Consider the following 21,164-nt stretch of genomic DNA (forward strand, 5'->3'; position numbering starts at 1 on the left):
TTCTAACTTCTGGAATGGGCTAAGTGAGAGAGGCGAAGGCATTTGGGAATGGGGACTTGGTCATCATGGTTGGAGTCCCACACAGCTGGTGGGAGTGCCTTCCTCAGCAAGGTTCTTGGCCTGAGTCTTGGTATTTTCCTCTGTGACACGGGAGGGTCACACAGGAGGGGGATGGGTTTGGGGCATGGGGCCCAGGAGAAAGGAAGGGATAAACAAAGTTTTGTCTCTAAGATTCCTTCCATTTGTCACATGCGTGGCTCCCTGAGGTCTCCCTCTGTATGTGGTGGTACCATGACTAGAGCACAGCCATGAGGGTCCTTCCTACGTTGACTTCACTTCCCTGCCACCTGGTGGGAGGAACTCAGTGCCTTGAGCCCCATCTGTGAAATGGGAATATCAATACTTCCTCCATTCTGTGAGGGCTTGATGAGCTAAGGGCACACAAGTACATGAGAGATGCTAGTTCTTCCTGCTTTCTAAGTTCTGTTAACTAAAGATAATGTTTGGTTTTGTCTCATCCTAACGTTGTGGTAAGTTAACGCAAGAATGCTGGGGTGCAATGGAGTCACCTAGTAACTGGTGACTAGTTGAGAATATAGTTTCTGTATATTAGGATGCATATCTGTACCTCCCCTATTTTAACCTTTCTGAAGTCAGAATGAGTCTGAAATCCGTGGCATCTTAGATTCAACGATGCACTGGATTTCATCCTTGGAGGCGCTTACAGATGGAACTCACCACCGTGTGAGGGCTTACTAACTTATCCAAGGTTGCTAATAATCAGTAGCTACACTTTCAGGGGGTGAGTCAGGCCAGAAAGTGACAGTGTCGATCTGAGGATTATGTTTTGGGAAGATTATATGATATCAGGTAACTGAGCAGATGAAAGCTTTTGATGGACTGAAAGTGCTAACCACATTTTTTTCTCTCTTTCCTCCTTGTCTCCTTGCTCCCTTCCTCTGTGTGTGTGTGTGTGTGTGTGTGTGTGTGTGTGTGTGTGTGTGTGTGTGTGTGTAACCTCCTGTTCTGTCTCCTCCATCCTCTCCTGTCACGTCTGCTGCCACCACTGCCACCACCCCACTCTCTCTCCCTCCTCCTCTTCCTCTCTCACCGCCACCACCAACAGCAGCAGCAGTTGCAAGCTCAGCATCTTTCTCACGGCCATGGACCTCCAGTGCCCCTCACCCCTCACCCTTCGGGACTTCAGCCTCCTGGAATCCCGCCCCTCGGCGGCAGTGCCGGCCTCCTGGCGCTGTCTAGTGCTCTGAGTGGCCAGTCTCACTTGGCAATTAAAGATGACAAGAAGCACCACGATGCAGAGCACCACAGAGGTGAGAGGCCGGGCAAGCCGGATTAGGACCTTGCCCTAACACTCTTACAGTGCTGCAAAGTTTGTGCACCGCTAAAGAGAGCCCCAACCCATTCAGAGAGCAAACAATGAGCTAAGAGGAACTGTCTGTCGCACAGCTTGGCCACTGAAACACAGTTCACCCTGGAGGTTTTCAGGGTTTAACGTGGGCATCTGTAGATTTCTCCATCTCTTTAGATGGCAGGCATCTTGACATCTTGGCAACTGCCTCATTAATGCCAGTGGCCTGTACCATATTATGGAAAACTGTTAACTGCTTAATTGGGTAATTTTCAAAGAAAGTAATGTTGTTAAATGGGGCGAAATAAGAAGTTAAATTTGAAAGTGAATGTGTTCAAATGAAAGGTTTGATAATTGCATCTGTTACTACTTAGTCTCATAGGCTTTAATTCTAGTATGCATTAAATATTGGGCAAAATTGCACTTGACTAATTTTTGAAAAAAAGTAATTTATTCTGTCAAGAAATTTTAAAAAAATAGGCTTTTGTGTATGGTTAAACTGTAAATCTTATGTTTACAAAATACTGTAATTTTCAGGAAATCACTGTATTAGGAATGTGCAATGACTTATATAAATAAAAGCCATTTTAAAACTGTTTGGGGCTTGTGTTCTAATTATTCCCCCCTTTTTTTTATTTCTGTTCTTGCCTCTGTGTCTGAACGGGCATGTCTGTGCGTTTCTTGGTAACCTCGGGAGCAGACAGAGAACCAGGCACAGTAAGTACCCTGACGCCTGCTGCACATAAACGCGTTCTCCCCCCCTGCAGTGCACCCTCAGCCGCCTTTCTTTAAACACAGGCACAGACACGTATATTCTACTCTCTCTCAGCGACCTGTTGTTTTTCTTTGTTTTTTAAAAAAATATGACTGTTTCCCCCCACCCTTTGTCTTTTATAAAAACTTCCATCAGGTGAGAGGGAGGCAAAGCTGTTTGCTATGATTACTCACTTGAAAATACACTTTGATCCCTATGTGCCCCAGACCCATTTAAAAAATATGTTTATCATTGCACTTCGAGTCCAGGTTTACCTGTAGTTTAAGAGAGTATTCATTTTTATCTTAAGTCAGTTCTGCAGGCAAGAGGTCACAATCCATATGTGAAATTAGTTAGTATTGTGTTATTTCTACCTAAACCATTCATTATCCTCTGCGAATGCGTCTTAGTTTCTAGGTTTCCATATCTAGTTTTCTTTTCATAATTGTCTTTGGAGTGTGAACTTGAACTTAACTTTATTTTAGTCCAAAGAACTGAGTGTCTGAGTAAGCTCTCAAAACCAAGGAAATTCAGTGCACGGGGCTCTGTGCTTATCGAGTTCATTTTTTTCCACCAGCCTATATCTTACTCATTTTACATAAAGCACGTTTGATCTGTACATATATCTGCCGGTTACTTGTGGGGAGGCCTGTCTCTAAAATGCGTCTTTTACATGTTGTGGAACAAACAGAATGAGAAATTGGCCCCTTTTCAGCTCAGATAACCTCCAGTTTTTGCCCCCTTCCTTCCTTCCTTCTTTCTGAACATGGCAGTATTTTGATCATCTTCAATCTAAATATTGTTAAAAAATAGGATACTGAACTTTTAAATCACTCTGATACTTTCTTATGTTTGGGGGGATGATGTGTAAACTTTTTCAGTTTAGGCACCCCTCCACACACACCTTCTGTGTAGAACGGTAGCTATTTTTAAAATTCTCTTTGGGACAGAGCTTTGTTTTACTTCATGTGTCAGGATGTATTTTTGGAATGGATAATGGTGAAAGGATGAGGTAGGTTTTCTTTGGAAAATGTTGGGAGGAGAAAAGGGGAGAAAAAAATTAGATCTAGGGAATAAAATTACCTACTCCGAAAGTATGGACCTAAGTAAACTGATTTATGGAGGTGACCTTTCTATTTTGCTATTTCAGTGTCCCTATAGATTGTCATCTTTTCTGTCATGTTCATTCAATAGAGTATCACATTAAAAACCCTAATCCTGGGCCAGAGAATAGAGATGGCAGAAGATAATGCTGGGAATGCCCACATGCATTAGTCTGCTGCATGTTTTAATCTATTGAATTTATTCTAGGTTTGAGACTTGATTTCAACTTTATGTTATCAGTACTACTGTTCCACCTTACGTCACGGTATATTTATTGAATGCTTACTATATGTAAGGTAATATAGGAAATATATCTGTAGTGAGGGATGTGTAGGGATATGTAGGTACATGTATCACAAGCCCTTTCTCAAAGAACCAAGGAAAAGCAACAAAAATACTAGAAGATACAAGGCTGCAGAAAGTTTTAGCAAGAGTTCTAGACAGTTGTGGAAGGGATACCATGGTGTATGCCTCTCTGAAATGCCAGTGGCAGGAAAGAGTAGAATTTGCACACTTAAGCTCGTAGAGGCATTTTTCCATAACTCGGTATGACTGTATTTCTGAGTATGTCTAATAATCTGTGTGTAATTTTGGCTGGAAGATGTAATCAAGAACTTGACTGGGGAAGTGAGGGGGAGGTGGACGAAGGTTAATGAGTTGTACCCTTAAAGAAGTACTAAATCGTTCTTGAGTTTCAGGCAGCTGTGGATTGTTTTCAAGTCTAGTTAGTTTAGTTTGTAAGTCCATGTTGAGTTAGCAATCTGAACTTCTAAGTCCAAATGTGGTAGATACATTGCATAAACCAATCTATAAAATAATATAAAATACATGGTTACTTAATGTGTTATTTGCATGTCTCCTTTTTCACACCAAATTTTTGTCAAGTCTTAATAATAATTTCAAAGAGTATTTCCAGAATAAGTATATATGCTGAGTTTCCTGTGTAATTATTACAGAAAACTCATGGTAATGATAATATAAAATGGAGAAACGACACTAATTTTTAATCTAAAAATTTAATTCAGTCTGTAGAGAGGAATTAAATTGTTCACTGTCCGTATAAGTGGGATTTTGCTGCAGTTACATAAAATTAACTAGCTCTCTTCAAACTTTGTGTAAAATTAAATATGAGACTCAGTGGGTAATGAGATGATGTGTACTGTTAGCTCCTAAAATATTATAGTACTTATCTGTTTAATAAAGTGGTTTGAATTATGAAGTTGAATTTTACTTGGCAGATAAAGTCAGTTCATTGCTCTGTACTGCTGTTTTGTTTGTTCACTCATCGAGGGGTTAAGAGCAGTGGCTATAGGGCAGCGATTTTCAAACCTTATGGTCTCAGAATCTTTTACCCTTAAAGTAAGTGATGACCCCAGAGAACTTTTGTTTATGTGTGTCATATATTTTGAAAATTTTCTGGGTTAGAAATAAAACATTTTAAAATCACTTAAACAGATAAAGAGCTACTTGTGTTAGCATAAATAACATTTTTAATGAAAAATAACTATTTCCCAAAATAAAAAATTGCAGTGGGAAGAGTAGTTTAGTTTTTTTTGCACATTTGCAGATGTCTTTAATGCCTGGCCTAAAAGAGGGCAGTTGAATTCTCCTCGGCTTCTGCATTCTCTTTGTTGCCATACATTGTTTCGGTTTAAGTATTGGAAGAAATCTGCCCACAGAGAGACACCCTCAGGGTCCTTGGACCAAACTCTGAGAACCTCTGCCATAAAGAAGACCAAGGAGTTCTAAAAAATTCTAGGCTGGCATATAGTCTTGTTTTTTTTTCCTGCCCTTCCTTCTATGTTGAACAAACATATTTTTTATATCAAGTGCAAAAATCAGGGACTTATGTCGGAGGGAGTGTGAGTGTGTGTGGATTGTTATCTGTGAGTCTAAAACTGGTTCATAGATAGTTTATGTTTATTTTTAGTGACAGATTATTCCATTTGCTGGTTTAAGGTTTTATGGTAGGAAAACAAATGAACCTTAATGTAACCTGTTTAATGTAAAACCCAGGAAATAAAGGTGCTAAGAACAGAGAGAAAATACGGACACTATTTTTAAGTTTCTTGTTTCTGAAAGGGATGAATGATAAAGCTAGTAACTTTTGAGAGGTGTATTTTGCTGTTTGGCTGTTTTCTAATTCGCAAACCTTTTTTTTTCCTAACATAAGCCTATTTACCAGAGTGCTACTACTGAGCAAAAAAATGACCTAACAAAAGCCTTTACTTCTTCAGGAGTAATAAAAACTTTAGATATCCCAATTAATTTAAAGATGAATTGCACTAAATTTTGGCTGAAGGGAATGCACTTTAAATACGTCTACTTGAAAGACCTGGAGTTAGAGAATTGACACGGAGTTGTATGGGTTTTAAGAAAAATGGTAGAATGGATGTTTAAATACTCATTCATTTAGCATATTTATTGACCACTTACTATGTGCCAGGCACTGGCTGAGGCACTGCGTATACTTGCTGCCATTTTGCAGTGATAGCTTTTAATGTCAAAGTCAAATTATGTGTTGAACGAAAAGCACTGAAATATCTAACTCATGTGATCGCTATTTGGAACATTTGGAAGAGGGAGGAGACTTGAGGGGGCTATGTGGGAGAGACTCAGGACAGGGACGATCTGTAGACCTAAGGCGGGTTCCTAGTGGACTTCAGAAGGTCCTGGGACCCCTCTAAAATTGTATGCAGAGTGGGTCAGTGCTCTTACATAGTGCTGAGGAGAGATCATAACATGCATTAAATTCTCCAAAGGGGTTCCTGGCCCAGAAAAGTCTAAGCACTTTTCATCTACTTCAGAGGTCAAAATGGTGCGTCACCATCATTTTCTCAATAAGACACCAAAGTAAGGAGGTTGGGTGTCTTTGGTCATATAGTTAATTAACAGAGGTGGAGATTTAGATCATGTCTTTCTGAGGGACCCTGTTGCCATTCCTATAACATTTCTAAAATTATGTTCACATTTAGAACTTATTTAAAAGTAGTTATGACAGCCATCACTTTATTTAATGTAAGGGGGTGTCTTTATCTTTTTCTTTTCTAGCTGTTGTACTTCACTAGTTTATTGGCAGAGGTAGGACCAGATCCTAGTTACGGACCACCCATCCCTTCACTCTTTTCTAAGACGACACTCAGCAGTATAGAGAGCAAGGAGGAAATAAGGTGTGAGGCTTGCTTTGGGGAATACTTCACTCTTGGCCTGTTTCTGAAATTTTATTTTTTTGAATGTCACAGCGTCTCCCAGTGGCTCTTGAGGACCGTGGCACTGTGGGTGTGGGGGGAAAGGGGACAGTGATAGAAAGAACATGGGTTTTGGACAAAGGCAGCCCCCAGTGGAGTTCTGGCTGCACAGGCAAGATTTCTCATCCTTCTGTAAAGCGGTGATGGTGGCTGTCTGCAGGGTGAGGGTTTAGGGACTGCGAATGGGAAGTCGTCAGACATACCGTAGCAAGCCTTTAGGAAAGTCCTCCCTGACAACAGTAGATGCGTCGTTAGTCACCGTCAACGTAGTTACTTGTGGTTTCCTTTTTAAAAAATGTGTGAGGCTGTTGTGGAGGTGAGGGCTCACATGACCGGTGACCATTCCTAATGATTCTTAGTGTGTCAGCATCACAAAACCCATCCCAGCCTCTTAGGAACTTGATCAGTCTCACGGTGCTCGAATTCATCAAAGGTAAACAGGGACCAGGAGGAGGTGTTTTCGCCTAAATGTTGTTGACCTGACTCATGTCAAGGAATTGCCTGGAGATAAAGGATAAAACTGAAATGCATCACCTGAAATCTCAATATTAAGGCGCAGCGGAAAACATTAAGTTTTCTTAAGTGGTTGCCTCAGTAGATTTTTCTTCTGGCAGAATTTAAAACTCTGTGCTTAAAAACGTAGATCTTCTGGGAAAACCAGCATCACTGCCACGAGAAGGGTGACCCCCTGAAGGAAGGAAAGCACTGGCAGCTTCTTGCTTGTCGGGAGTGGCGTGTTCCTGTGCCAGGTGAGGTGTCTGCTCGCTGTGGGGCCGGAGCTTGCCAGGCGGATGTCAGGACCTGTGCGTGACCAGAGAATGTTCAGGTCTTACCTCCCTGAGATCTCAGTGAGGATAGGGCATCTTTAAACAAACAGAAAGCAGGTAGAGGCTATTTTCTCCCTCCACAAACTTTTTTAGGCTTCATTTTGTGTTCTGTAATTAGAAACCTTAATGCCCACCCTTTGGAGCAGATTTTGTAAACTTTTATTTTCCTTTTGGCCTGATCATCATCTTCAGTATTCCCTCTAGAACACAGTAAGCAATAAACTTTGTGTCTCGGTCTTTCTGATGAGGAGAGATGGGTTCAGTGGCGTCCGATATCCAGATACCACAGTCAAGTCCTGACCCAGTGCTTTGTAGTTTCAGGACCTTTTCTTGCAGTAGAAGCATCTCATCGGGGGCTGGAGAATGAAGAGCACTTCGAAAACATGCTTCTAGAAAAGGTTTGAAATACAAATTTGATTTTGGCTGTGACCACGGTCCTGATTAGGGGAATGAAGGTGTTACGAGGTCATTTAAAGATTATTTTTAAACAGTTATATTTGTTATGAGCTCCAAAATTTTTTATTGGTTTTATTTTGTTTTACCTGGAGAAGGAGGGTGGAAGGGCAAGCTGTGGATGTAGAGAGTTGATGCCGAAGGCATTTTGTGGTTTAGTACTTCTTCCAGCCCAAATACTCACTGGGTGTGTATGTCTGGCTCCGTTTTATTCCGAGTATCCTCCTGTGTCGCCCGTCTGCGCCCGACAGTGCCAAGTTCTTAGATCGAGGTGCAAGAACACCCTGTTTTTTTGTTTTTTTCACATATTTTGCCCTTAAACAATATGAAAAATAGACATGTACCCTTTAGGCCTGCTTCACAGCCAGTCTTCCAAGATGTGATTTCCACATTTCCACATGTCTCCACTTGCTTCCACTCTTCACTGTTGACAAGTGGGGATCGTTAATCTTACAGGTTAAAAATGCATTTGTCACACAGAATACTTGAATGACCAACTGGACTGCAGCACGAAGTACCACACAGGGTGATGGCTTAATTGGTACCAGGTGTGGATGAGAGGCGCAGAGATGTGATGGGGTGCGTCCTTACCTCATTGTTTTAATGTTCACCGAGAAGTTAATTGTCAGTGTAGAGTGTGCTAGCAAATTAGGTTCCCACTGCCTTAGTGTAACTGAGGATAAATGAGGTGTCATGAGTTTCCAATCTGTACCTCTGACACAGACACTTTTCCTGTGAGGAGGACACCATTCCCAAGGGGAATTAGCATGGCAGCTAAAGAAATCCATTTGAATAATGTGTATTATTTTCACATTAGGGAAACCTGTCTCGCTTTTGCTGTCTCCATGAACGGGTTTTCCTTTCACATTTGCTGCTGGTGGCTTCAAGGTTTAGACTTGGTTGGCAGAAGAATTGCTCTGAGGTCTCAGGATAGATGAAGGACACATGAATACTCTTATAAAGGGTTTTGGCCACACTGACAATGTAAACATGCTTTCTTTTATATATTCTGGAGTTTACCTTCCAAGATACCTCTGTATACATGAACAACCATTCCTGTTAAATTGCCAAAGAAAAGTAAAATTCTTGGAACAAGACTTTAAAGACTATTTTTTATTCATATTAAAGCAGCTGAGTCTCTTTACCTTGGTCTTGAGGGGGTGGGTGTTCAGAGCATGAAATAGAAACATGATTGTCTAGAATGGTCAGAACAAAGGTGGTACAGGGTCCAACTCTTGACATTTTCTTCCGATTCGACTGAATGCTCTTTGAAGTTCAAAAGACTCTTCTGCTTACATGGTAAGTTCTTATATGAAGGTATGGTTCAGTACTTGTGTGTTTGCATGTTTATTTTTACTTTAAGAGAATACACTGTCCAGTTCTACCCACTGGGTTCACATTGCCACCAACTCTCTAGTTAACATGTGCCCACTCAGCAGGGAACGGTTCTGGTGTGTGTTTTTATAAAACATGGTTCACCTATTTGGGAAATGGTGCTCTGGATCTGACCACTCAAGGAGTGCACACCAGTTGTAATATTGGAACACCTCCTACTTTTTCTTTTCTCTTCTGAGCAGCTTTTCTGCTCACTCTTGTACCTGTTCTTTTTTTTTTAATATATAAATTTATTTATTTATTTTTGGCTGTGTTGGGTCCCCGCCTCTGTGCGAGGGCTCCCCCCAGCTGCGGCGAGCGGGGGCCACCCCCCATCGCAGTGCGCGGGCCCCTCACCATCGTGGCCCCTCCTTCCACGGAGCACAGGCTCCAGACACGCAGGCCCAGCAGCTGCGGCCCACGGGCCCAGCCGCTCTGCGGCATGTGGGACCCCCCCAGACCAGGGCCCGAACCCGCGTCCCCCGCATTGGCAGGCAGACTCTCAACCACTGCGCCACCAGGGAAGCCCTTGTACCTGTTCTTAACCATCACATCACTGTTAGTGCAGGAAGTGACCCTCAGGAAGCACAGGGTAACTACAGTGAACGATTTGTCTGTTGTCAGTGCAGTTGCCCACTGAGGTTTTAGGTTCTCAGATATTTCAGATTTTAAGAGGGATGGGTCCCTTCTTGTGGTTCATAACCTTTTCTCTGTTCTTACACCTCATCAAGTCATTTCATGTGTAGTCTCATATATATAAATGGAGAGAAAAGCATGCCTGTTGGGCTAACAGGTCTTTTGGACACTCTGTCTCTGGTACTGAACATTTCAGAGGGCTCTTGTTTTCTTCAGAGACTTGTCTGGTCTGCCTCTCCCCTTATCGTTTTACTTGGCTCTATTCCCGTCAACGTGTGCAACTTGTTAGGTGCAGAAAATCATCATGGTTTTCAAATTTTAGCTTGTTTTGAAGACATAATGGGCTTTTAGATCTTGATATGCTCAGATTTGTAATATCCCCCATGGGCTGTATAAGACTTGTACTTTGAGTTCTTGTAGAAGACATAAGGTAAATAAGATGATTTTGTTTGGTTCTTAAGAAAATTTTTAAACAAAGGAAAACTTATATACAGTCTGGAAATCCCAGTTCTCAGAACATTTGTAGAAGTCTGCCCAATAGTTACAGCGTTTGAAAAAGTCTGGGAGATGATTAACTTTTACCAGCTGCAAGGTGAAATAAAACATCAAGTTTCTTGGCTAGAATGAGAGTATAGCAGTCAGTGTGGTAACACTAATTCTCATGTTGATTAAAAAACTCTGGCAAATAAAAATTTGAAAGGGGAATTTTACTTGATGAATGCTGTTTGGTCGATACATATCTTTCAAGATATGGACTCTGGGAAGAGAAGGCTGCAGCAGCAAATAGGTCTGTGGAACCACTATTCTTGGTGGTCGATGTGGCATGAAGCCAGTGCTGTGAGTACCTGGGCTGCTTTGTTGCTCTCTGCTGGGGTCTCTGTTAGTGTGCACCTTGGGCAGGATTCATGAGTGGAAAGCCAGGAACTCGGGACTGTTTTCAGGTCATTTAAAAGTAGGCTGTAAAATGTTCTTTTTTTTTTTTTTTTAAATGTTCACAATTTTGTTATGGTGGGCCTCTAACCAAGTAAATCAAGATGTGTCTGTGATTAGGAGGTGGGGGCAATCAGAGATAGCATGCAGTAGGCATTATTATGTCACATTAGAATATTAAGCTCAATAGGTTAAAGAGCCAATGTGACTTTTAAATGGAAAGTATTTGGGGGTCAAGTATTTGGGTCCAAGTATTTGATGTGTATAAACTGAGTTTAAAAATCACTTCTTCCGGGAGCACAGGCGAGTTGCCTTAATGGATAGTGCTTCTTGACTTTAGGCAAATTGCCTTCCCCTCTGAACATCCTCTAGATAAACTGAGGAGGGTGAAGAGGCTGGATATGTGTTAAGGTTGCTTTGGCGTCTTGAGAAGTTTGGTCCTAATTATCTTCAGTGTTTAGAATGCATGACTTTTTCAGTAGCTTAAAGCGAAGCAACCTCAGTTTTATTCTTTCACAAACAGGCTTTTAATCAACATTTAAATGTTGATTAAATATTAAATTTTAACGTTAAATTTGAGTCTGTCTTCTCCTCGTTCAAATCTAACAAATCAAGGTAAAACCCTAAATTTTGAAGGATCCAAAGGATATTCAGTCAGTACGCATTCTCAAAATATGTGTAAAGTGGCTCAGAACAACCATCAGAATGACTGTATTCCACTTCTGAGCCCTGAGGAACATAAGACGGTACGTGAGAACAAAACGCAGCATGAGGGAAGAAGACTTAATGGTATTAGGAGACGTCCAGTACTACCCATGTAGTCACTTTTGGATTTCTGGGGAGCAAGTGAGGTAGCCAAGAGGATTAGGGTCACCTAGGCAGTAGTTAAGCAAGACTGTTTTTGTTGCCAACAGCAAATGAAGTCCATTAGGCTGGAACTATTTGCTTAAGTCAAGAACAACAATGAAAGCAGTGTCAGGGCTGGAGGATGTCAGGGACAATTACACACAGCAAGCAAGTTTCATGGGAACAAGGGTAAAAGAAAGTGGTTCGTCTTTGTTGGGGCTGCAGCGTGAGCCAGGCACCCCCTGACTCTGGACTGTGGCTCTCCCAGGCCTCTGCCGCCCATACTCTTTGCTGCCTTGTTTTGAATCAGTTGTACAGCATCAAAGGTATGATGAGACATTTCGTTTTGTAACTTGTCTCAATCTTCCATCTGAATGGAGCCAATTTTCAGATAAGCAAGGGTGCTAATTATCAGCCCCATCTAAATTTAGAAGAACTTTCAGAGCTTTGCAAAACGCATTCAGATTACAGGCCTCACTAAAGCTGCTCAAACGGGAATTTAACTTCTGATATGGAGACGCAGAAGCCTCAAAGCTTGACGGGCTCACAGGTCCAGCCAGAGAAACGTTATTGTTTCTAGCAGAAATTGCATTGTTCCTAATAGGCGTGTCGTTTACTTTTATGTTCACAGTACCACTTGACATTCAAAAAATCAGATCATTAAAAAGCTGTCTTTGGATGGCTGAGTGGTTTGGATGCCCCCTGCTAATTACAGCAGGAGGGCTACACAGGGGACCCCGGGGAAAGAGACTTTTAAATTGTGAGTGGACACCGACTCTATGCTACATTCTGCTGGGCAAGTGGGTAGATGTCAAGTTGAATATGATACAGCCTTGACCTTAATGTAGCTGGTCTGAGTCTGGAGGAGGAGACTTGGGGGCTGACGTAATCTAGAAGACAGACAGGTGTGTATGGACACTTTTTCCACACGAGCTCAAGCTGCTTCTCCCCTCCCCAGCATGTAAGCACTTTGCAGTTTTGTTAAGTCTCCTGCGACCTGTCAGGCTGTGGGTCTGGGTCAGAGGGGTTAGTTTTTAGCAGATATTTACCAATGTAATTAGTTCAGGGATCCAGCCAGCTCACCTTTCAGCCCCACACTGAGCTCAAGACGTTATTCTGAGCTTCTCTATATTGAATTGCCTTGGTCCCTCCCTGCTGCTTTTATGTAAGCCTCCTGGCATTTGTGGAGCTTGAACGGTCGTGAATGGAGAGCTCAGCTGCTTCAGAGGCAGCCTCTGAAGTGGGCAAAGAGGCTTCAGAATGCCTTCTGATTCCCACTTTTGATTTCCTCCTGTGTGTGGTTGAGCTGAGAACGTTCCCATGGTGGGGTTCACGGTTTTCACGGGGGAGTTTTGAGAGCCAGCCACCTGGCTAATTTCCTTGGGCTGGTTAGGAACGAAGACCCATCCATGGCCTCTAAAAATGGACCATTAAAGATTTGCTCATGGTACGTAACTATTGCTTTAGAGATGGTCTAACTTAAAGGTTTCCCCAGGCCCCTTCTATTTTATATCGTGGCAGAGAAAGGTAGCATTACTGTTTGTTGGCCCTGGACTCCCCGACTTAGTTCTTCAACATCTTTCAGAAATGGAGGTTATCTGGGCTTTGAGAAAGAAAGTTTTTGCACGGCCCATTCAGCATTGTTCAAGGCAGTAACACACCACTGAACAAATTGCCCCCTTGCGTATGCTAATCCCGCACTTAAAAGAACTCATTGTAACATGTTCTGATGCTTTAGCCCCGAGGGGAGATGGGAATTGAAGGGATGTCACATCGTGTCATGTGACCCTCAAATATCTAAAATGCCTGTTTTCTTTGGGTCAACAGTTCATACTCAGCACATGTGAATGAAAGTATCCTGTGTGGTTTGTGGAAAAGATTAGTCCTTGTTCCCGCTTTTGTGTGTGGGAGCTGGCCTTGCTGTTGAAGATTCACTGGCTGGAATTCCTGCTTTGGGTCTTAAATTTCAGTGCTCTTGGCAAGGAACACCAAATCTTATTTTCAACAATAAATTAGAAGAACTCAAAAGAGTTCCTTCATTGTGACTGTGGAAAATGTGATTTGCCTTTTAGGAAACCATGCTGTTAATCCCACCCGTTCTCTTTGTGTCTTTTTAGAGAGGCACACATTGACTCTTACAGTCACAGAATATGTCTAATAGAGTGATCTCAGGTTTTGCTCATAGGCCATTCTTATTCCTGACCAGGGAGTCTCAGTGGGAAAGAATGAAAACACATCCGCATATAAACAGCAGGCTCCCATTTCTCTAACAGCAAACAGAACAGAAGAACATTTCAAGTGAGCAGGGCCTGAAGGATCCACCAGGCTTTGGATGGCTTGAGTGCATAGTCAGGGTCTCCCTTTTAAGTGCCTAAATCTCTATAAATGTTTGCCGTCAAAGTCTTCAGATGAGACGAATTAAATGGAATGAAAGGCCATGTAGGCATCACCTTTCTAAACCAGCTATCACATCCAGGTGGGGTTTTCATGTGTACAGGGAGACCTGGGAAGAAATCTTTGATTAATTTTTTTGTCTTGCAGAGTAACTCCCTCTTGGTCCCAGACAGTCTAAGAGGCACAGATAAACGCAGAAATGGACCCGAGTTTTCCAATGACATCAAAAAAAGAAAGGTGGACGATAAGGACTCCAGCCACTATGTAAGTAAATAAAGGACTTGAAATAATACTGGTTTGCTTCCTTGCTCAGCTTCTAAGTGAGTATACAAAGGACCTCTAAGATCTTAGTGACAATTTCACATCCCTTAAAATAATAGTATCGGGCTCCCCTGGTGGTGCGGTGGTTGAGAGTCCGCCTGCCGATGCAGGGGACACAGGTTCATGCCCCGGTCTGGGAAGATCCCACATTCTGCAGAGCAGCTGGGCCCGTGAGCCATGGCCGCTGAGCCTGCACGTCCGGAGCCTGTGTTCCACAATGGGAGAGGCCACAACAGTGAGAGGCCCGCATACCGCAAAAAAAAAAAATAGTATCAAGAGGATAGATTCTTACATTGTAGGATATTATTTCCATCTTGAGCTGTAAATTATGCATCTGCCAGGCTTAGTATTAAATTTTAGGCTTTCTGCCGTAGTTACTCATGAGAGGGAATACAAAATTGTAGGGCTGGCTTCGTGGTGTGCAGCCTGGGCAGCTGCACTGACCCTGGTCTTGCTGGGGCCCTGCCTCACCATTGGTTTCATGCTGTGCTCTCCACCTTCTTCAAATTCTCAATTTTGAGGCTAGGGCCTGCATTTTCATTTTGTCCTAGACCTTGCAAATTCGGTAGCCTGTCCTGCTAAAATGACAAGGGCAAGAATTCGGTGTCACCAGCTTACCTTTTTGAATGCCATTCTGGTAATATATTCAGGCTTTTATCACGTCTTAAGGCAGAGTTCGTCCTTTTCCACAGGGAGCAGTGTAGTGATAAAAGTCCATGGTAAAAAAAAACCTGGAAGAAACACTGGGGGTATCTCGTTCAAACCCTACAGATGAGGTCACACGACTGGATGTGAGGACTCTTGACTTAGATGTAGCTAAAACCACATTCATGAGGAGAGCAAACCACGCCAAATGGCCATTGGTGCTGGTCTCGGCGTCATAAACATTGCAGCTGACAGATGCCTTGTAGTTTCCTTGTGTGTCCCCGAGTGTCTGTTTCAGGATGCACACATTCTCAGGAACAGTGGGAGTAGAATTCAAATTAGGCCACTCCCCACTGCCCCTGGAGGAAGAAGTGTCTACCTCTGGCTGGCTGCTGTGCAGGCTGTGCGGAGGTTTCCACGCGAGACCTCTGTCTTCTGCTAGCTGGCGCAAGCCAATGGCTAACTGTGGGTAACATTTCTTGGGCAACATCTCAAGTTAGCGTCAGGTACTGCGTGCTTCTACGTGGCTTGTTTCATTTAACTCTGAAAACAACCCTGTGAGTTTTGTATCATCCCTCCATTTCATTGATAAGGGAAGTGAAGCACAGAGCTTTTAAGTGATTTGCCCAAGGTCAGAATTAGCAGCACAGCCTGGAGACAGTCTGACTCCAGGATCCATGCTCTTCATCACCATGTTAGGATTCCCAAAGCGAGAGCCTAGGATTGGATATTTTGCCAGAGGTCCTCAAATTGGTCCATACTTTGTACCATAATAACATCCCAAGAACCCAAGTTGTTGATCTCCCCACCACAGCCCAAGCCTTTTTAGCACATATTTACCCCTTATCTTTTGCCCAGAGCCAGTATCCCACACAAGTACGTTTATATATGGCATCAACTGTTAATAAGCTAGTCAAGAAAGTCCACGACATACAGAAATTTGCAAATTTGCCAATGATGGAATTCCGAGTTGCTCTGTAGATAAGTTATTTAGTAGTGAGGGATCTAGAATCCATAGCTCTGCATGACTTTTTTGTAACCTGTTTGTACCAGGTATGTCTAGTTGTGTAGGTAGTTGAGGGTGATGTATTGAGATGATGTTGGAGAACCTGGGGCAAAGAACTCAGACCTTAGATGTTTGATGACAGGTGTATACTGTACCGTGAAGGTATATATTTGCAGAAGGGTCCAGTACAAAGCTAAGATTTAAATTTCAGACTACTTAAGGACTCACTGCACAGTTCCATTATAATAAATTAGTTATTTGCTACCTTTTGCCAGTTTGGTCTGTACATTACATTAACTGTTTTTATACTGGGGGTTTTTTTTTTCCTAAAGGGAATCCCCTTTGGCTTATACTTAGTCACCACCACTCTGGGTTTCTTTCTTTTTTTTTTTTTTAATCAGTGGGTTTTTTGGTTTGTTTTTGTTTTGTTTTGTTTTTTGGCTACACCATGTGGCATGTGGGATCTTAGTTCCCCAACCAGGGATCAAATCCATGCCCCCTGCAGTGGAAGTGCGGAGTCCTAACCACCGGACCACCAGGGAATTCCCGCACCCTGGGTTTCTTAACACCCGACAATGTTTGTGCTTTTCTGTGGGCTTTACTAAGAGAAAGTAAATTTTCTTTAGTATTAATTTTTTCTTTTATTGCATGAAAATATTTCTTTCAATAGCCTGTTATTTTTAATTATCCAGGCTTCCTCATTGGTTGTAATCTTTTGTTATTGCTAATGAGTTGCATGGTGCCTTTATAACGATGACTAAAGGTATATCTAGTAACACATTACTGAAGAAAGTAAATTGGGTCTCCCACACTTACTGCTTTAGGTATGGCTAGATAAAACATTTAAGACATGAATTTAGAGTTGAGGGTACCTTTCTAGCTGGACTTGGGGGCCACAAAAAGCTAATGGGTGACACCTGCACTTGTACTAATATGTCTCAAACATTATTTGTGTATTCTTATTTGACAGTGACATCAGTAAAAGAATTGTGTAGATCATAAGCCAGGGGCCTGCTCCTTTTTGAGAATAGGACCCATTGCGATAACTTATTTTTCCGTATGTCCATTGTATTACTCTGTACTAAAAGACATATAAGGCCTTTTGGCTAAGAAAGTAGACTTCTTCAGCCTGCCCTGAATTTGATTTAGGAGTGATCACGTTAAATTGAACAGCTTTTCTGAAGCTTTTTGAAACTCAGTGCGTGCAACCTTGGAGTTTCCTCTGATTAGCCAATTTTATGGCTTCATGTCAAGACATTAAAAGCCCTAATGTAGGATGCCAGGGCCCTCCAGATACTGCCATCCTATCTTCCTTCCATCTCAAGAATATTCCAAGCTGATTGCTGAAGAGCTTTATTCTTATCATGAGGTTAGATCTTGGTACATTATCCCAACCAGTAGCCAGCTTTGTTGTTTGTAGTTTTTTGTTTCCTTTATTTAATTTTTTGTAGTAACTAGTAACCCCATGGGAACAGGGTTCAAGTTTCTCTTTATAATTATGAATTGTCCATGAACACGAGAATTGATTGGCAGCCTTCAAGGTGATACACAAAAAAAGCAATGACGTGAAATTGTGTTCTTTTTTGTTTGTTTGTTTGTTTTTTGCGGTACGCGGGCCTCTCACTGTTGTGGCCTCCCCCGTTGCGGAGCACAGGCTCCAGACGCGCAGGCCCAGCGGCCATGGCTCACGGGCCCAGCTGCTCCGCGGCATGTGGGATCTTCCTGGACTGGGGCACGAACCCGTGTCCCCTGCATCGGCAGGCGGACTCTCAACCACTGCGCCACCAGGGAAGCCCGAAATTGTGTTCTTAATTTGAAATCCAGTGGGGAAAGATCTCTGAGATAAGGATATGCAGATTTCAGATTATAAGAGAGATTCAGCTGCTGCAAACATTTATTGAACCCTTACTGTGCGCCAGGTTTTACGGCTTGCCATCACCTGTTGTATACACATTGTGATTGTTTAGCTGGTGTGCTGCTGCAGCAGAGTTTCCTGCCTGGGTCTTTGCACATCCCCAGGTCAGATGCGAAGAGGAGACGGTGGTATTAATTACCAGGACTGGCATTCTGGAAGGGAGCCCAGGTCATTTGCTAGTCTGTCTGCTACCAAGAGCTACAGAAATTTAATTGAGCCTCAAACCCTTTAGTAAATGGCATTAAAATTTCTTTTTTTTCAGGAAAGCGATGGTGACAAAAGTGATGACAACTTAGTTGTGGATGTGTCTAATGAGGTAACCATTCTCTTTATCAAACTTTATTTTCAGAGTGACTTGTGAGAGAAAGGAAGTGGAACCACCATATTTTGGTCTTTTGCAACTTTACACATTAAGGATTTAATGGTTGTTCATGGATGGAACAATAAGTGTCTAAAACCGACACAAACTTTTGTTTCCTTTAAAAAAAAAAATCTGTTTCCCTAACCATTTTGGATTACTAAGTTGGTGTCTGGTGCTCCTTTCGGTCCCGTGCCCTCTGGGCAAAGTATTTGAGCATGAGGGAAGATACGATTATTTCTAGATTTGTTTCTTTATGGTGTCTTCATGGGTGCACTCGCAAACACCATCCTATTCATTGTAATAGCAGTATTAGGTGCACACCCTCAAATCCCCCAAATCTGAAGGACTTTCAGGGCTCTCCTTTAATTTGGCGAATTGGTGTGGAAAGATCCGTCCATTCTAAGTGAAATCACGAGCCTTTTGCTTGTGCTTGTTGAGGACCCCTCGTCTCCACGAGCAAGCCCCGCCCACTCACCCAGGGAAAATGGGATCGACAAAAACCGTCTGCTAAAGAAAGACGCCTCCAGCAGCCCGGCATCCACCGCCTCCTCGGGAAGTTCCACTTCTTTGAAATCCAAAGAAATGAGCTTGGTAGGTCATAAGAACTGTCACTTGCCTATTTAGCAGTTTAGTTTTATCAGGGAACCAGAGGTTCCCTAAAGTATTTGAAATGTGGGGTTTTTACTAATTAAGAGTTACATTTTTAAGGGTTTAAAAGTGAAGCTCATCGTTCTGCTTTCTGTCCCCATGGTGATTACTTTTGCCCTCTGGGTCGTCTATTTTGGGCCATGATTAGAGAGAGATAACAAGCTTCCATGCCCATTTCCTTCTTACTTGGGGGATATGTTCCTGGCATAGGCTCAACTTCCTAGTTGGCAAATGGTTCAAATGCCTTAGGTCCTAAGGAGTCCTCATTTTCTTAAGCGGTACACTTCCCCTGGTTTTAGACTGACCCATCCTGTTGGGTCATGTTGTGATTGGGTTGCTGGGCAGATGGTGATGTACTCAAGGCGGCACCAGGGGAAGCCTGGAACTCGGGGGGGCGGGATGTGGGTACATCAGGCCAATTCATGCTTTCAGTCATTCAACAAACATCGTGGAGTATCTCATCTCGTCACTCACCATAATTGCACCATAACAACTCTGCAGTTAATCCCTACATAGTCCCTCAAAGCATTATCCCATTTCACTGATGGGGAGGGAAGCTGGAGGAATTTGCCAAGTTTGCACAGCTCGTCAGATCCAAGGCCAGAGGGAGCTGGGGTCTCTCTAACCCATGTTCTTTGCTACCCCAGAGTGCTTCTCAGACTATGATTAAAGGGACATGAAGGGTTAAGATGCAGAAGAAGATGCCCTGTGACCCTGTTACTATCTTGACTCCTGAAGGCCACTGCACTAGTGGGTCCACTCTGGTTACGTTGGCAAATGGGTGCAGCTGCTGAATGCCAAAGAGTTATTTTTTTAGGCACATCTCTCAACATGATAGGACTAGGTCTAGGGCTTTTGCCCCTGAGATGCCAGTTTGCTTCTCATCAAATTGATGGCTCCGCTGCCTCTCGCTGTTAGTCTCAATCCCACTGCCATTAAGCAGCAAAGGTAGAAAGGGGGTCCTCCCTCTGATATCCTCGATGACCGGGGCAGTCGCTTCTGAGTGACCGGGAACTTTCCTCTGGGTGGTCATCCTTCAAACTTGGCCTAGATCCAAAGTCCACCAGCCTGATGAAAAAATACTTTTTAAAATAAAATCTGCGGAGGAAGGAGTGTGATCATGTTCTGTGTCTCTAGCTAGAGTTTTAATTCTGGCAGGAAGAGGAAAGGTCAACATTTCTCCCTCACAAGTTAATGCTGTCAACATTGTGTGGATTTATGAAAATTGGCTGCGGGAGTAGCTAGAAGGTGCCCAGTGTCCCAGCTGCTGTTGTGATAAATTGTGTAATATGGCTTGGATTAAAAATAATACTCATTTAATTTGTTTAATGATACCAGCATGAAAAAGCCAGCACGCCTGTTCTGAAATCCAGCACACCGACACCTCGGAGTGACATGCCAACGCCGGGCACCAGCGCCACTCCAGGACTACGTCCAGGCCTCGGCAAGCCTCCAGCCATGGACCCCCTCGTTAACCAAGCGGGTAGGGCATTGCCTCTTGTGGGCTGTGTTTTGTTCTTCCCTTTCCCAACTTGATTCGTCAGTTCAGCTCTCATGCAGTTTCCTCGTGAATATGAGATGCACTTTCTGCCCCCCTCCCTCCTTCCTATCTCTGAAAAGCCATGATAAGAAACAGATGTTTGTCCTTGGGTTTCAGCAGCTGCACCCTGTTCAGTCTCTGACTGTTTACATTTGGCTTTTCTTTTATTTCCAAATAATCCAAATCCCAGGGACTTCAATAAAGTTTCTGATAATTATTCCGCATGTAAGCTTCTTACCAAACTATCATTGTGTGTCTGAGTTTGCTAATATTGACTGAAACAGCCTGTCTGACCGGCCCAAGTGTGCTTCTTGCTTGCTTTAGTTGGCCAGTGTTCTGCCGGTATATCCCTTAGGAATCACGGTCTCTCCTTCAGGAGAAATTGGGAGGGTTTCACTGGGACCCCAGCCCCTGAATAAACTCATAACTTTTAACTTTATCTTCCTCCCTGGCAAAGGAAAAATGTAACACTCTGGGCCCAGAGGAAGAGAGGCCCCAGCATATTCCCCCTAAACCTGTGCTCTGGTTTACATAAATCCAGGATCAGGTTTTCATTTGGAATTGGTAGCAGGTAATGGAAAATTTGGGCTGAAGGAGAAATCTTGGATTTTATCAAGAGAACCTTCTTTTGAGTTTAAGTCAACAGGTAGTGCCTGTGCCTTGGTTAGCCTTCTGTGAATTGGGTACAATGATGCTGCTTAATCTCCCTGGTGCGCAGTGTTGCCCAGTGTACCGACCAAGGAGGAAATATGTGGGCAGTTCTTCCCCTGGGGCCCATTCTTTCCTCGAGATG

At 43.0% G+C, this 21,164-nt stretch overlaps 1 protein-coding gene across 5 annotated transcripts in view; it reads left to right on the forward strand.

Moving 5' to 3' along the window:
- The window catches only part of LOC113620006 (TLE family member 1, transcriptional corepressor), an 89,309-nt gene that overhangs the window by 42,828 nt on the left and 25,317 nt on the right, over positions 1–21,164 (forward strand). For 2 of the 5 annotated variants that reach the window (XM_027105622.1, XM_027105623.1), the window contains exons 7-14: positions 1,127–1,331; positions 2,070–2,086; positions 7,119–7,224; positions 7,618–7,700; positions 14,083–14,199; positions 18,085–18,138; positions 18,622–18,774; positions 20,170–20,314. In XM_027105622.1, coding sequence (XP_026961423.1) covers positions 1,127–1,331; positions 2,070–2,086; positions 7,119–7,224; positions 7,618–7,700; positions 14,083–14,199; positions 18,085–18,138; positions 18,622–18,774; positions 20,170–20,314 — 880 coding nt within the window. The remainder of the gene's footprint in view (positions 1–1,126; positions 1,332–2,069; positions 2,087–7,118; positions 7,225–7,617; positions 7,701–14,082; positions 14,200–18,084; positions 18,139–18,621; positions 18,775–20,169; positions 20,315–21,164) is intronic. The other 3 variants (XM_027105627.1, XM_027105626.1, XM_027105624.1) reach the window with 2 other exon arrangements.

Source organism: Aethalodelphis obliquidens, unplaced genomic scaffold, assembly GCF_003676395.1.
Source record: "Aethalodelphis obliquidens isolate GAN/ISIS:26980383/991018 unplaced genomic scaffold, ASM367639v1 scaffold7, whole genome shotgun sequence".
Lineage (NCBI taxonomy): Eukaryota > Metazoa > Chordata > Mammalia > Artiodactyla > Delphinidae > Aethalodelphis > Aethalodelphis obliquidens.